Source organism: Asparagus officinalis, chromosome 7, assembly GCF_001876935.1.
Source record: "Asparagus officinalis chromosome 7, Aspof.V1, whole genome shotgun sequence".
Lineage (NCBI taxonomy): Eukaryota > Viridiplantae > Streptophyta > Magnoliopsida > Asparagales > Asparagaceae > Asparagus > Asparagus officinalis.
The window spans coordinates 62,350,621-62,368,608 of NC_033800.1; the positions used below are offsets into that span (position 1 = coordinate 62,350,621).

The window sequence follows — 17,988 nt, forward strand, 5'->3', positions numbered from 1 at the left end:
GTTGTGATGACAGATATCAGCAGTTGATGGATCAACTTCGGTACGACCAGACATCCCACAGGATAAGAATGAAGCCACAAAATTCACCGAGCTGAAGAAAGGAGAACAAAAAATCTATATGGAAATAATACCTATCTCGATGTAGAAGGTATTGGTTCGTATAGATTGGATTTTGGGGACAGTATTTTTATCCTTAAAGATGTGTTTTATGCACCAGGAATTCGGTGTAATCTGTTCTCTGTTCCTAGTTTGATGAAGAAACGACTGGAAGTTAGGTTCTATAATAACTGGGTTTCTATAGGAAATAATAATAATGTGTATTCTATGGGAAAATATATGTCCGAACATGAATTATGCATTCTTCCACTAGTTTGTAATAATTCTGATAATAAAATTTCAAATTTGAGCTATTTCTCCTGTTATATTTCTGAGTCTGAATTGCATTCTAGACTAGGACATACTAGTATTTTAAAAATAAAAGAAATTATCAAAATAAACTTACTTCCTGCACTATCTAATGTTCAATTACCACCATGTAAACATTGTTTAACTGGTAAAATGACTAGAAAGCCTTTTATTGGCAGACAAAGAGTCAATGAACTTTTAGCATTGATACTCGGATATTTGTGGTCCCCTAAGTGTTAAAACTCATAGTAATAAAGAATATTTTATTACTTTTATAGATGATTATTCTAAGTTTGTACATGTCTATCAAAACTCATAGTAATAAAGAATATTTTATTACTTTTATAGATGATTATTCTAAGTTTGTACATGTCTATCTTATATCTAGAAAATTAGAAGCTCTTGATTACTTTTATAGATGATTATTCTAAGTTTGTACATGTCTATCTTATATCTAGAAAATTAGAAGCTCTTGACTGCTTTAAGAGATAAGACAGAAGTTGAGAACCAACTTGGAATGAAAATTAAAATTTTAAAAACCGATAGAGGTGGGGAATATAACTCTAAAGAATTTGAGAGCTATTGTATTCAGCGTGGAATTAAAAGGTATATAACAATGTCGTATACACCACAACAGAATGGTGTTGCTGAAATAAAGAACAGAACATCGTGTTGATGGATCTATCGATAAATTCAAAGCACGATTAGTTGCCAAGGATTACAACCAGAATGTGGGAATAGATTTTCAGGAGACGTATTCTCCTGTAGCTAAATTTGAATCCGTTCGAATTATTTTGGCTATTGTTGTATATCTTGATTTGAAGTTATTCCAAATGGATGTCAAAACTGCATTCCTTAACAGAGATTTAAAGGAAGCGATATATATACAACCTGAAGGTTTTCAGGTGAAAAGACAAGAACATAAAATTTACAAATTAATAAAATCACTATACGGTTTAAAACAGTCTTCTAGACAATGATATCTCAAATTTTATGATGTAGTCACTAAACTTGGTTTTATTCAAAATAAATTAGATAATTGTGTATATATCTTGAAAAATGAGAGCAAATTTACTATATTATCCTTATATGTAGATGATATATTGCTTGCTAAAAATAATATAGAAATATTGAATAAAATCAAGACAGATCTCAGCGAAAAGTTTAAGATGAAAGATATTGGAGATGCATCATATATTCTTGGAATTCAAATAATTCGAGATAAAAAGTCTAGAATGCTAAGTTTAAACCAAGAAAAATACTTAAGATCAGTTCTTAAAAGATTTGGAATGGAGAATTTCAATCCGACGCCAACTCCGTTAGTCATGGGAAAGAGATTATGTAAAAACCAAAGTCCTGAAGAAGGGCAAAAGCCATTAGGTGTTCCTTATGCTCAAGCAATTGAAAACTTGATATATACAATGTTGTGCACCAGACTTGATATAGCTTATGTTGTAAGTCTAGTTAGTCGATATCAAAGTAATCCAAGACAGCACATTGGGAAGTTGTTAAAAGGATTATAAAGTATATCATAGATACATTGTCTAATAGATTCGTTTATCAAGCCGATTCGCTTGATCTTCTCGATTATTCTGATGTTGATTTCAAAGGTGATAAAGATGATGAAAAGTCTACTTCAGGACACTTATTCATCTTTGGAGGAGCTGTTTCTTGGAGTAACAAGAAACAAAGGTCTGTTGCTAAATATACACAAGAAACTGAATATATAGTTTGCAGTATGACAACTACACATGCTGTCTGGATAAGACGGTTTTTAATTGATCTAGATCTTAATTTGTTAAAAGGACACTATTTATATTTATTGTGATAATCAAGCAGCAATTAGCTTAATCAATAGTAGCGCGAATAGCTCCAAGGAAAAACACATTGAGATCTAGTATTACTATATTCGAGATATTATAGAAAATGGACAAGTTAAAGTGACTTTTATATCTCTACTACAGATATGATTGTTGATCTTTTGACAAAAGGAATACCAACAGAATTTTTTATCAAACATATAAGTTTGATGAGACTTAGAAATAAATAAGTCTAAATTTTCATAAATAATGAAATAAAAGTTGTTTTCTACGAAAATTAGGAGTAATGGTAAGTAGAAATATGGATCTTACAAATGGTGGGAATCATATCACTTGGTTAATTTGGTCAAGTGGGAGATGTTACTTTGACTTGGTCTTGTGTGACCAAATCAACCATTCGCAGTTGAGAGAATCGTGGGAAATGGGGTTTGTTGAGAGAATATCTCTCAAAGGCGGTTATTTGAGGGGGTGGCAATGATGAGTTTTGCCAGTATATAAAGTGGAGTGTTCTCTTTGAGAAAATACAACACAGAAACAAAAAACCCCTATCTTATTACCAGAGCCCCCTCAAAAACCCATCATTCTTTCCCCTCTTCTCTGTTTCGTACACCAATCACCAACAATAAGCTAACATAAACTCCATCTTCTCCTCTCTCTTCTCATCCACAGGTCCCATTTATTTATGCGTATTTGCTTGCACTCATGAACTTATTATAATCTAGATTCCTTGTCCTGCGTCAAACGATCAGAACATAAACGAAAAACACATGTTGCTCAAATTGGCTTGTCCATTTGGTATGCAAGAAACCATTGAGTGTGGGGCACACACATAAATTCAGGACTCTTAAGCATATTAAACATTCTCCGAGGTAATAGAACACCACCACAATAGAAGTCATCCAAGATAAAGTGGACAACTTCCACATCTCATGAAAACACAACTCTTTACAGAATAAACAAATATGCTTCAGATAATCATTTTACAAAGAGCAGTTCTATGTGAATGCAACTCAAAAATGCATTGCCTACTATCCTTGAATCTCCCTGCAACATACAGTTTTTTTTAGTGCTATAAAAAGATTGATGTTCTCCCAAAACAGAAACTAGCATAGATGCGTAAGAAAGATATTATACGGTTGTCACATAGAGAGCCATCTAGTTATATAGATTTTAGAACACGAACTTGATTTCAGAATCATGGCAATTTCCAAAAAATCCCATGTATTTTAAAGCAGCTCTGACTTCCATTATGATGCTCAAATACACATGGGTTTGCGAGTGAGTGACATACATGTGACTATGTTATTAACTAAGAAAATGTTTATATTTTATAAAAAAAATAAATGATATTACTAGCATATAATATAATTATTATTACAATACATATTCTTAAAAAAATATTAATGAATAAACTTTTACTAAAAACACTTTAATTACTTAAGTAAAATAATATAACTTTGTTAAAATGTAGTGTTTTATTCAAAGGTAATTTTCTTAGAATTATTTTATAAATATTTAACAAAGAATATAATATATTTTAAAACATAATTTATTATAGATCATATTTTTTAATGCAATATTAGTTTTAACTGTAAACAATAATGTTTTACCAAATAAAATATCTTCTTTTGTAAGATTTATTAGTAAATATATGACTTAATGCAGGAATTTTAATTTTAGCTCAGAAAAATAATAAGAATCTATTATAGTCTCATTATTCTAAACATACTTTTTCTTAAAAATATTACTTTGCTGTAGAACTTTTTTTAAATACAATATTATTAACATGATACCTCTATAAAATAATATTAATCTTATTGGAAAAAATATATTCTTATCATTATTTATGCTAACAACTTTGCTTAATTAAAAATTAATTTTATAAAAAAAAGTACTCTTTTACTAATATATCAACAATGGCGGATCCAGAAAGATTTTCTTAAGAGGCGCGAACGTCCAGTGTCTACATACCTAAATGATAATGGGCTACTAATTTCTAATGGGTTTAATGAAAATGGGCTACTAATTGGTAAATGTAAAAAGCAAGTTGCTCGAAAATTCAGGCTGTAGTGCAAAAATTTTTAAAACTACAAGGGGCAAATTGTAGTTATAGAAGGCTTTAAAAGGTGTGCAATTGCGCCCCTAACTTGCGACATACATCCACCCTCGTATATCAGTACTCTATGTTGTAATATAAATTAATATATATTAACTTGTTACAACAAAAAATATGATCTAGTATTAATACATAATATATTGCTTTATTATCTTATTATTTTGTTAATAGGATCTTTTAGCAAGTAATATGTTTTATATAATAAATAAACTATTTCACTTAAATGATAACTGATACTTTATTGAAAATATTATTTTTACAATAGTAATTTTTTATTTTGCTGAAATAATTTTTTAATTAAAGCTAATATCATTTTATTGATAACGATAGTGTTCTAATGAAAATAGTATTACTATGTCAAGCTACTTTGATTATAAATAATTTCATTTTAATTAATTGCCTAACTATTATTTTAATGAAGTGCAATATTACTTTACTAAAGTAATATTATTTGTTTAGAAATAATATTATTATTTCAATAGAAACAATAATAAGATGAGAGTAAAAAGATGAATTCGAGAACCATTAGGATGCCTATTGACCATTACTATTGAAGTGTGCTAAAGATCAGCTTATATATAATATGATTTCTGTCATTTTAGCCACCTGTCTTGCTAACTTTAAACTTTGAAATCCTTCAAACTTCCACCTCGTCCTTTTTAAATCCTCTACACCAACTCCCCCTTACTGTTTCTCATAACTCGGTAATCAAAAAAAGAATGACACAAAAATGATATGAAGGACCAGAAAAAAGAATAAGAATATTTATTAACTGAGCAATCTGTAAGTACAAAATGCAGAAAATAAATTGGCATATTATATTCTTTAAGTGAAGGATTTAACATTGTAAGTTACCAATTTCATGGTCCTGCTTTAGAGCAGCAGCCATACACAATGCTGTTCCAGTAGGACTTGGTATGTCAATTGCTTCGTATATCTCTTTTTGTGATGCAACCTCCACCCATCTTTTTACAATAGCCACATTCCATGATTCAATGCACAAGTGCAGTGGCCTGCACATCAAGGAAAAGGTTTTAGAACCAGAAGACAAAAGCATCAAACACTGTAAATGAAACATGTACACTATAATGTAGATCCATATGCAGGCATCTATCTCAGGAGCAACCAGAAGTATCAGAGTCTTAGAGACAAAAAGTATACAACAAATTTATTGGGTTAATATGAAAAGTATGCAGGAAGTGTTGTGTCCAACTAGTTCAGTAACAAGGATGTCAAGGATAAATCATTGATGTCCTTAGCCCAATATATGCAGATAATGTGATATAAGATTGCTTATTAAGCAAATGATAGCAGAAAATATACAGCTATTGTCTGATTCCTATAGCTGGTGAGAATGTTATTCACAAAAGAGTGCTTGTGCTGAATAAAACAGTGTAACATCAAGGCAGATTGTCAACAAGGAGAATGACAACCTATGTCACCTGGTACTTCTCATATGAAGCCGAACCCGTACCCAACACTTGTCGTACCCGTACCCATACACCAACACTTCTTGGACACTCCTTCAAAATATGCATATATTTATACAGACATGTACTCAATTATACAATGCTTGTTTTCATTTAAAACATTCGTCACTGACGACACAGTTTCCTTCTGACATAGAAAAGATTTCAGCATGTAATTCTAATGATAATGGCCTCCCGCCTCCATTACAAACTGGTACTGCAAACAAGTGGAACATGCGAGCAGTGGCGGGGCCAGAATTTTTTTTGGGTTAGGGGGTCAAAAAGTAAATAAAAACAGCGTATTAAAGCAGGGGAGAGAGAGGGAACACTTGCAAGAAACCAAAACAACTCCCAATATTTTGCAGGACAAAATATATTTGTTGCGGATAAAAGTAGATATAGTTCTTAACTCAAAGTTGACTTTATCTTTTAGGATTTACATATGATATTTGATTAGATTGAGTTATCTACATTCTTTAGGATAGAGTTATTTTGGATTTTGAATTGTCGTAGGATTAGGTCATGATTTGAATTTTAAATTCTAGTTTTGAATTTTGAAAATGTATTAGAGATAGGTTCACAACTCTATATAAAGAGTTGTGACTTTCAAGGCAAGCATGAACAAAATTTATGAAAATTTTGAGAAAAAATTAGCAAGAGATTTGCTATCCGACTTTTCTTGTATCTAGATTTTTCAGATGTTAGTCCCTCTTCCGTAATTCCATATTAGTCCCTCAATTCTTTGAAATTGCTGATTAGTTTCTCAGATTCTATGAGGTTTTTCAAATTCGTCAATTTTTAGGTTTTTTAAAGCTAAAATTTCAAATCATGGTTGGTAAACTAGTAACCCAGGACTCCCAATTATCAAATTACAGGTTAGCTATAAGATATATAGATTTTAGGGGGAATACAATCTTCGGAAAGCTCACAAATGGATTGGAATTGTTCTCTAATTGTTGGTGATGATAAGTTCAATGGGCTTGAATTTTATTTTAAGGTTTATACCAATTAAGAAATGAGTTGAGAACCTTAACAAGAGGTAAAACTGGAACATCTCCTCAAACCATTAGATTTGAGAGAATATTCCCCTCAGAACTAATGTGAGATAACCAGAGGGAGCAATTTGTAAGACCTAGAGGATTTGAGGGTCTGATAAACAATTTTAATGATTTGAGGGACTAATATCAATGACTGAAGATTTGAGCGACTAATATCTAAAATGCCCCTCATTTTTCATTCAAACATAATCAGAGAAACAAAAAACCAAAACCGAAGCTGTATTGACGAGCTGCAGCCTCCTTCTCTATCAAGAAAAAGGCAAAAAGAAAAAAATTAAAGTCCCAAAACGCCAAACACCCACCATGACGAGAGAGAGAGAAAGAGAGAGAGAGAGAGAGAGAGAGAGAAATCCCTTTACCCCTTTACCTGCTTTTTCCTCAGCCTTTAGCTTCTAAATCTAAAATCCAACCGGGAAAGCTAAGTTTGTTCGAGCATGAATCAAGCCAAATCAGGACATGTCATGCCTTAATAACAGTTGAGGCCGAGCTTAACTATTTAATCTTGCACATATGACAATGAGCGAACTTCAGATCATAAATATAGAGAAAAGTGCACAGATAAACCAAGTACTAACTCTTAGTAATGAAGAGAACTGCTTTTCCACATGCATTTTTTGCTTTGCAGATAATCAAATGGTGAGCATTTACATGAATCATGATGTCTTCCAATTATTTACAAGACACTCTACTAATGTCCAAAAAAAATTGGTTTCTGATACTACATAACATTATTAAGACTTGAGAAACATTTCGGACGCTCAGAGAATACCCCTTGCATATTTTAGGATCGATACTCTTCTGATAAGTACGCAAGTTCCCAGCATATCTACATTACACTCATTTTTAGTGCTTGAGAAACTCAAATAAACATTTAGCAAGAATAAATATGGCAACTTGTTGAATAATCATTTGTAAGTAATTTATTGCTAATAACTGTAGATAGATTATTGCCCCTGATTAAAAGTAGCTCAGATGCGGTCGGGCACCTTATTCCACTATTGATCTTTTTGTGGGAGGGAGGGAAGGAGAACAGTCGTGCTTCCTACTTATTGAGGACTTTGAAAAAGAGTGAAACAAATACTATATTGCTTGCCTCGAGGATCAAAGAAACTATTTCCCATAAAAAAACGCAGCAAAGGTCCTTACGTTTTTCTTTGGGCATTCAGAATCCCCATTGATCTGCAGCCTCCACTTTCCAATATGATAATAGCACATTCATTGAATTTCTTTGCAACTGCTCTATGCAGTACAGATTCACCTTCATCATCTACTGCATTAGGATCAGCCCCTGCCAGTAATAGCTCCTGTAATCACTCAGAACAGCCATAAGAAAACTACAGATGATAGCAATAAGAGGGAGAAACAATCACAAAAAGGAAACGTATATATGGCAACTCACACGCATGCATTCAGGCTGGCCATGTAAAGCACAATAATGAGCAATAGATGGGCTACAGCCTTGTCTCAGCCTAGAACTAACATCAGCAGACCTATTGATGAGAGCATGAACGCACTCTGGAGAACCAGCATTTAAAGCAAACACAATTGGGGGTTGACCATCTTTGTCTAAAATATTCACATCAGCCTCCTTGTACTCCAAAATAGTTTCAACAAGTTTTACAGAGCCCCTCCTGCATGCTAAATGCAGAGCTGTATGGCCATCCGCATCCTGTGCTTCTAAGAGTGAATAAACTGAACTGCTGCTTCTTCCTACTTTCACAAGAAGGTCCCTAAATACAAGAAAACAAGGAAATAAAGATCAGACAAGGACATAAGAAAGTGCAATACCAGCATCTTCAAAAGGGGAAATTGAGATTCTTCAAATTTACCCATACCTGACACCCCTTACATCTCCTGCAGATACAAGTTGGTGCAGAACACTTGGATTTTCAGGATAAACTTCCAAGACAGATGTTGGGGATGGTTCTGGTGCATTTGTTGAAGGAACATACGTAAAGTCACTGTATTGTACAAAAGAACACAACTTTTTCAGACATTTAAATATCAGGAGGGAGGATCAGCAAATTAAATCAGACTAAGCTTTAAAAAAAGGCACATATTCTCAAATATTGAAGCCTCCCGGGGGGCCAACAAGCTAATGTGGTATAAACAACTGGTCCCCCATTATCCAGGTTATTAAAAACCCTGAATTATATCATTATTAAGGAATCATACATCTTAAAGGAATATGGTTTATTAAATTTCGAAAGAGATATACGAATTGATTGCAGTGATGGAAGGAGCCAACCAAAGGCAGTTAGTAGTTAGTTGGAGACATCAAAAAATCAGCAAGCGTGAAGAACGTTGGCTGGTAGGAGACATAATGACATGAGGATGCAGTGGCTTGCATGGTATTATGGTAATAATAACAAAAGATGGCTATTCACAGAGTGGCAGGTGCACTGATGTAGTTATGGTGGAAGTGGTCAGACTATGCTTTAAAAAAAGGCACATATTCTCAAATATTGAAGATGCCCCCCCCCCCCCTCCCCTGAAGAGGGGAAGGGAGACAGCTTATTCCAGTATAAACAACTGGTACCAAATTATCCAGGTTATAAAAAACCCCAAATTATATCAATATTAAGAAATCATACATCTTAAAGGAATATGGTTTGTTAAATTTTGAAAGAGATATACAGATTGATTGCAGTGATGGAAGAAGCCAAGCAATGGCAGTTAGTAGTTAGTTGAAGACATCAAAAAATCAGCAAGCATGAAGAATGTTGGCTGATAGGAGACTTAATCACATGAGGATGCAGTGGCTTGCATAGTATTATGGTAATAATAACAAAAGATGGCTACTCACTGAGTGGCAGGTGCACTCATGTAGTTATGATGGAAGTGACCATTCAAGCTTAACAGGCTACCATTTACAACCTAAAAGGATATTTATCTGGTAAACAACTTTCAAATGTTATCAACAAGCCCTTAGAGACTTAGGCTCTCTAGCCAAGAAATCTAATATTAAACTTCTATTTTGGTATAGTAATCAAGGCTTTTGAAGAGCCAAGAAATTGTAATGACCAAACCACCTGCTATTGTTGTAGTCCCTAAGATGGTAGGCATCATTTTTCCAATTCTAAGCTTGAAATATGGGAACTTGTCATTGTTGTTAGTCCATTGAGATGGTAAAGAAAAATTATGTGTTTTTTCTTTTACTTTTTTCCATTTCCTGTAGATGTCCATTTTCAATCGGACATTTTCTAAAATGGGCTGATTCACTAATAGCAGTAGAATGAACCACCATGATGATTTATTTTAAACAAAAAAAGACAAAACATCCTAGTGGAAATTAAAAAAATGGTCCAATTGTACTCTAATCACACGTTCTCAAGCATGTTCTGCATCATTTTTTTTCTCCTCTCTCATTTTCTACTTTCTATAAATATAAGATAAGAGTTCTCTCCAAATCCAAACTATTTCTATCCCACACAAAGTAGATGTGAGCTAAACCTTATTCCCAAAACTGTTAATCTATAGAACTCAAGACTAAGGGCAAGTTTGGTACTGCTGGAGCTTATAAATAGTTGTTTATATAAGTAGCTTATAGAAGCAACTTATATAAGTTACTGAAATAGTTGTTTGTTAATCATATATCAAACGTTGCTTCTAAAAGCAGTTTAGATGTTTGGCAAAACTGCGCCTAAAGATTGTTGCGGCCATATATGCTATATAAATATAAACTAAAAAAAAGCAGAAGTTGCTTTTAACAGCATCCTAAGGTTTGCTTCTAAAAGTACCCCTTAAATGTAGAAGCAATTCAATAAGCATCCAAAAAAATTTAGCAAACATCATTATTAATTGTTTCCCAAAAAATAAGCAGAAGCACCCTCAAAAAAGCAACACCAAACTGACCCTAAATTACGTACCTTCATCCATGTTTTCTTCCATCAAAATTGTGAAATCTCTTATAGGCTCCATTACTCGTCCATACAGCCTAACATGTTAACTCTTTTAATATAACTTTTAATACAGTAAGCCAGAAGCTTGTCTTCTTTTCACCATTCTTGACTTTTTTCCCCTAAAGCTGGTGTATAGTTAGTAAGCATATCTTCCTAGATTTTTGTTTTTCATTTGTCCTTTACCAAGAGTACAATTTCAGCTAGAAGTTAACTAAACATTAGCATTTAATGTTAAAGCCACCACCAGCGGAGTTCTGTGAAAAGGTATGCAATTGGTATTGAGAAGGAAACACTTACTCCACGCCACTGATGAAGGGAAAACTAAGCCAGAATAACAATAAGTTAATAACGGCAGCACATATGTGCTCCATGTCAAGAGAAAGACATTTACAAAAGCTCCACTACATCTCAAGTAAATAAAATGCAAAAAAGACTCTTGTGAACAAGAACTAAGCCGCAGGAACAAGAACCAAAAGATCTTAGGGATTTTTTTTTTTTTTTTTTTGAAAAAAGACAAGCACCAAATTTATATGTACAAAAAGGCTTTCATTCACAATGCCTTGTATTTTTTCAGAAACCTAAATTACTGGGTTTTCCTTGTTCATACAGTTAATTCTTTTAAATTAGGATAAGAAACTAGAAACAGTATACAAATTCTTTGCAGATGCATACTAAATAGGATGTATACTTTGAACATATAGGACATATGTATTTACTTATCAGGGCTTGCAGGTGCACTCCGAGGTATCCCTTGCAAATGGCGAAGAAATATTCCTAGCATTGCATGAAAAGTTGGTCTTCTCGATGCCTTGAACTGCAGACATTCCCCAATCATCTTCCACAACTCCCTAGGTATTCCAACACCTACCACGCTTGCATACTGTGGGGGCAAACTCCGAGCCTTTACAACAGCTCGGTATATTTCCTCTGAGCTTAACCCTGCCCATCTGCACACACGTTCATATTATTACAAGAGCATTCATAGTAAAAAGCTGAGAAAAGGTGCTTATTAGGCCACATACGGAATGGAACCAGTACACATTTCCACAAGAGTACATCCAAAACTCCAAGCATCTGACTCCTCAGATATACTACCAATTGCATCATCCCAAAATAGATTCAAAGACTTTTTTATTGGTTCCCATGCCTCTGGAGCAGTATAATGTGGACTTAACAATGTACAATCCATGCATGAATGCATCCTTGAAGAGCCTTCCTCAGGAACAGATCTAGCTCTTCGACATGAAGGTTTCTTGAGAATCTCCAGGAGCCCATAATCAGAAACCACCGCACGGCAGTTTGCATCAAGAAGGAGATTAGATGGTTTTAGATTCATGCATACAACACCTGCAGCATGAAGTTCCGCAACCCCACGAGCAATATCTGCCCCATATCTGCAACCACAATATCAGATGTATCAGTCTAAAGTTCACCGCCATTAAGTTAATACGAAATAGTAGTAAGTAATCCATTAAATTGACCTTGTTCTAATAACTAACAATATGGACTTATGACCTAAAAGTTCTGTAATATTAACATAGGCTCAGACCATATCTATAATGGCTCTTTTGTAGCCTTTAGCAATAATCTTCTGCAACATTAATATAGGCTCTGGAAGCTTTCTCATAGACCTCAATTTAAGATTTCTACGCAGGGATTATTAAAGGTTCTCCCTCCTATGCAGAATTTACTTATTCAGATGGATACACAAGTCAACTTTGCTCGTGCTTCTCCATGAGGTGGAGATAATCCCACATTTGCTTTTGAAAATGATATTTCTCTAAAGAAAAACGAAGGGGATCAACCGGTATGTCATTATGGTGAGTGAATATTGGCTTTATCTCATTTCTTAGTTTTCCAAAGACCCCTAAACTAGGTATCATTAAGTGCTTACATGTCAATTTGCTTGGGATATGACATTAAACTGTAACGTACACAAACCTGAGTCGATATGGAAGATTCTCTTCAGCTACAAAGGTTGATAACAAGATATGTGCTAATGAATGTGATTATAACCATTTCTAACCTTCACTTGTAATTGATTTGCTCTTTGTCCATGAAGCAATTAAATACACTCCCTTTGGGGACATCCACAAGTTCTCTTCTTCAAGGTGAACTATGATAGTTCTGTAGCTAGTCAACTAGATGGCTCTATGTGCAGGTGATATTCTAATTGACATCTAGAACTACATCAGAAGTGTGTCATTCAGAATTAGTTGTTTCTTCACAAATCTGAATCAGCAAGAAGATTATACTGCAAATCATAGAACAGCATGAAAAAGGTAGTCGATTAAACTGTAACGTACACAGACCTGAGTCGATATTGAAGATTCTCTTCAGCTACAAAGGTTGATAACAAGATATGTGCTAATGAATGTGATTATAACCATTTCTAACCTTCACTTGTAATTGATTTGCTCTTTGTCCATGAAGCAATTAAATACACTCCCTTTGGGGACATCCACAAGTTCTCTTCTTCAAGGTGAACTATGATAGTTCTGTAGCTAGTCAACTAGATGGCTCTATGTGCAGGTGATATTCTAATTGACATCTAGAACTACATCAGAAGTGTGTCATTCAGAATTAGTTGTTTCTTCACAAATCTGAATCAGCAAGAAGATTATACTGCAAATCATAGAACAGCATGAAAAAGGTAGTCGATAAACCATACATCTTGAGGGAACAGAACTGTTTTTTTTTTTTTTTTTTTTTTTTTTTTTTGGGGGGTGGGGGCAGAAAAGAGGGGAGGTAAGGAGAGGGAGGGGTGAGAGAGGGAATCATCCCAATAAAACACACACACACACACACACAAGCAAGGAAAGCAAGCATTCACAAATTTGGTTACTTCTTGAAGGGTTTCCAACAAAGAAGTTGTCATTTTAGTTAAATGATGAGTCATTTATATGAAAAAGTCACTCCTCTAAAGTCAATGAAGTTCAAAAGAAATAAATTTTTTTAAGCATCAAACTAGACATAAAATGGATGTCAGAAGTACCATAAACAATATGATGTACAAAAACAAGTCAGCTAATTACACAAAAAATGCCCTATTAACCAAAAAAAACCTCACGCTAACACAAAAACTAACATCAGTAATAGACGAGCAAAGTTAAAAGGGGCAAAGCATGGTTAATACTACTCGGAGGAGGCGCGTGCGCGCGTACTGTTTTCGTAGTTATAAGGAAATGAAAGAAGAAGAAGAAGAAGAAACCTGAGTATTTGCTCCAGAGTAAGTCGACCTTTGTTCTGCCGCATCTCAGCCTGAATGGAGCTGTTATATCTATCCATAATGAGGCACAGGTGATCCTCCATCCTAATAGCCCCGTGGAACGTACAGACGTTCCTGCACCACATTGAAGCCCGTCGCAGATTCTCAAGCTTCCCCTGCACCGCTACCACGTCCATGTCTCCGGTGACGGCACACCTTTTCACTGCAACCTGATGCTTTGCACTTGCCCCCGCCACTGCCACTCCCGCTTCCACCCCCACTGGAAGAGGGGGCAGATGATGAAGACGAGGAAGACAGCACGGCCGACCAGGTCTCCTGCCAGACCTCTTCCCCCCCTCGCCGAGCTGCCTCAGCAGCTTCAGATCATTGTGGGACCCGAGATCTATGGGGGAGCAGCAGCTGCAGACACAGAGGGCCGGGGCAGCCTGCTCCTGCGATGCCTGCTCCTGGAGCTGCTGCTGCAGCCAAAGTAATCGTCCTCCCCGCCATTTGCTGCAGCTGCCGCTGCCCGCTGCTGCTGAGCTGGGAGCATCTTCGTCGACGGATAGCCGGGGCGAAGCGCCTTCGTCCAACAAATTCGTCATCCTCCTCCTCCTCTCCTCGCGCCACCGCCGTCTTCATCGTCGTCCTCGCCCCGTCAGTGAAGTCGCATTCAAAGGAAGGGGAAGAAGGGGAGAGGAGAGGAGGGAGAGTATGGGGAAGTTCTTGCGGAGGGCGCGTACGCTGTTGCCACAACGTGGGATGGCGGCAGCGGGACAGGGAGGGTGGTGTCGCGACGACGAGAACATGCGGGTCAGGCAGGCCTTGCAGAATCCGTGGCCGCAGTCGAGCAGCAAAGGGATCCTCTCATTCTCGTCGTACCTCGTGTGGCAAACTGAGCAGCAAGGCACCTTCATGCTGGATCTTCTTCTCGCTCGACGGATCAATCAATCTCACCCACAACTGGAATCAATTCCTCGCTGCTGCTGTAAGAGGAAGAACCCAAAAGAAGAAGAAGAAGAAGAAAAATTGGGGCTTTTTGATTCGGAAGAGACCAGATAGATCTCAGCTGATGATGGATGCCCTTGCTCGTTTCGATTCTACGAAAGAGAAATAATTATGTTTTAGAAGTAGAAGGGGACGAAACGAGAAATCAGCAGCTAGCTGTCTACGACTTCTCTCCCTCGCCTTTCTTTTCTTTTTACCTTTCCCATGCCCCGTCTCCCCTCGCCCACCTTTTCTCCCGGCCTCTATGACTGCAGCTCTCTCTAGATATCAATTTTCTCTCTCCTCTTATTAGTTAGTGCATTTTGCTCGGGCGAATTACAAAACAACCCCTGGGGTTATGTTTCTTACACCGGCTAAATTGCTCTCCAATGACTTAATTTTTTTCACGACTCTTCCGCTAAAGTGGCATTTACTGTAAAATCGAGTAGAAAAATATTTTAATGTATTTAAATATCATAGGTAAATACATTAACGTTAAAAAGAAGGGAAAAATATGTTCAGGCCCCAAAAGCAGAAAATTCATGTGAACAGGCCCATTGTATTCTGCCTCATGTGGATAAGCCCCAAAAACACACAGTATTTGTGACGAGACCCTAAAGTACCGTTTTTCAAAAAAAACCCAGTGAAAGTTACGAACTTGCCCATTTGATGGGACTGAAGTCGCTTATTGCGCCCCCTCCCTATTCAAGTACCATCTTCCTCTTCCCCCTCTCTTCCACCGCTGAGGAGCCACCGAAACTCTTGAAATTTCAATTTTCTGGTCGGATTTCAACAGTCCTTGGGTTTTCGTCAGAAAAATATCGTCTAGGAAAGCAGAATTCGTTAACGACTATGAAGTCGTTCATCGCGGTTCATCTGGGCTTGGCAGCGCGGAGGAAGCCACTCAAACCCTTATGGAAATGCAAAGGCAGGCAGTACAATGGCGAGACCGGAAAAGAAGAACGGCAAGTGTTGGCCGTACCAACGAACCCTCCCCAAAAAAGTAGTAAGTGCTATGTTATCCAGGATTTGGGGACTCGACCTAATTTTCACTAATTTCAGTTCATCTTAAACAATATTAGGGTTTACTACACTCCATGTTAGTTCTAGTTTGAGTCCATGTTAGTTCTAGATGCCCGTTAGTATTAGGTCTAACTTATGCCACGTTAGGTCTAATTGAACTTGCAAATTCGAATTTTTTTCACAGGAAAAAATTTGCTAATACTGATGCGGTCGAATCAATAAGGCTAACCACAAATATCAAGGCTTATTGGGAATTCATGAAGCGTATTGCCCCGAAGATATGTCAGTGGCATAGGGACGCATACTGCGGATCTATATTTGAGCACTATATATTATTTGGGGCTCCTGCGCCTGATCGACCCACACTTGAACTGCTACTGGGCTATTACGATAGTGCTAATGACACATTTTCTATCCCTGATTCAAAAACTGGGGGAGTAAAAAATGTTGAATTTGATTTACAATGGGTCCATAACCATACTTATTTCACAATTCATGGGGAACTCATAAATATCAATCGGGACTCAAGAAATAGAATCTGAATGGAATACTTCGCTAATCTTTTTAAAATTGAAGAGGGGAAGAAGTTAAAAAAGCAACAATCACCCATCAAAGATACCTTGAAGGGCAACTGGAAAAGGCTCGTGGAATCTATAGAAAAGCAGGATATTCAATACTTTGTTCTATTGCAAATTTTGTACCAATGTTCCATGATATGATGCTCTAGAAGCGGGAAAGGTATCCCTAAACCTGTACTCAGGTACCTGGATAGCATTGAGAGGGTCAAAGGAGTTGCCTGGGCCCAATTCTTTTATTCAGAAATTACCAAGGGCATTAGAGTTGCTTTGGAGGGCAAGAAGAAGATAGGGGTCACATATGTCCCAGGTTGCATGACACTACTGTGTGTAAGTTCCATGTTTTACTTACTTTGGTTCATTCTAGTTTTAATTTATGTCATATTAATTCTAGCTTATGCCATGTTAGTTCTAATTTACACCAGGTTAGTTCTAATTTACACCATGTTAGTTTTAGTTTACACCATGTTAGTTCTAATGTATGCTATGCTAATTCTAATTTATATCATGTTAGTTCTAGCTGCACCCATGTTAGTTCTAACAGAAATCATGTTAGTTCTATCTGGGTTCATGTTGGTTCTAACATAGATCATGGTAGTTCTAGTTTATGCCGTGTTGGTCCTAATTTACACCATGTTAGTAAAAGCCACACCCATGTTTTACTTACTTTTGTATAGTCTAGTTCTTTGGACCAACCTATGACCGAAAAGAAAAAAAGGTTAGTCACTTTCTCTTTTTCACATACACCGGGAGAAAGGGTGACGATAGCAATCCCAATTGCCTCCCCGGCCAGAGAGCCTCCAAGACAAGACAAGGGGGGCGGTGGTCAACCATCCACTCTCGATATGCATATTGATCAATCGATCTCCGCGTCCTGCCAGTTTGCTAAGTAGACTCACTCTACTGAGGGGCAACAAAGGCGACCGGAGGGAGGGAACTATTCCTACCAAAAACAAGGCTTCTTATCCTAGGAGTTTGCAAGTATGAGAGAGTCCTCTCTCTATCTGTCTCTCCGAGTTTTTACTCCTAAGTTTAAGTTAAGTAGCACTTCATCCCTTCTAGAATAGATTTATGCATTGTTAGTTCTAATTTGAATGCTTAATGTATTTGCTACTGCTTTGGTACTACGAGATGACGGGCATAAAGAAATATGCCTATGTCGACAGCACCAGTCCTCCAATGACAAATTGGGCATCAGAAGAGGTGAAAGTCCCATCTATGAGGGTGAGGACAATTGCATCAAATGCTAAGTCAGCTTCAATAACATTTGTTCATAGGCCTATTGTGGAAGTTGGGCTTGCTTCTTCAAATGTATTTGCACTTCCCGCAGTTCAGAGGGGTGAAGGAGTACATCATAAGCTTAAGGGCAAGAGGAAGGCGAATGAAGAGGAAACAAATAAGAACTTCTCAATAGGCTATGTAAGT

The 17,988-nt window shown here is 36.5% G+C and overlaps 1 protein-coding gene across 1 annotated transcript in view; it reads right to left on the reverse strand.

Moving 5' to 3' along the window:
- Window positions 1-15,233, reverse strand: part of LOC109848787 (E3 ubiquitin-protein ligase KEG) — a 33,740-nt gene extending 18,507 nt beyond the window's left edge. The window contains 9 exon segments of the mRNA XM_020418460.1: window positions 5,197-5,354; window positions 8,015-8,172; window positions 8,268-8,598; window positions 8,704-8,829; window positions 11,487-11,717; window positions 11,793-12,164; window positions 13,982-14,376; window positions 14,378-14,679; window positions 14,682-15,233. Coding sequence (XP_020274049.1) covers window positions 5,197-5,354; window positions 8,015-8,172; window positions 8,268-8,598; window positions 8,704-8,829; window positions 11,487-11,717; window positions 11,793-12,164; window positions 13,982-14,376; window positions 14,378-14,679; window positions 14,682-14,895 — 2,287 coding nt within the window. The 5' untranslated portion in view covers window positions 14,896-15,233.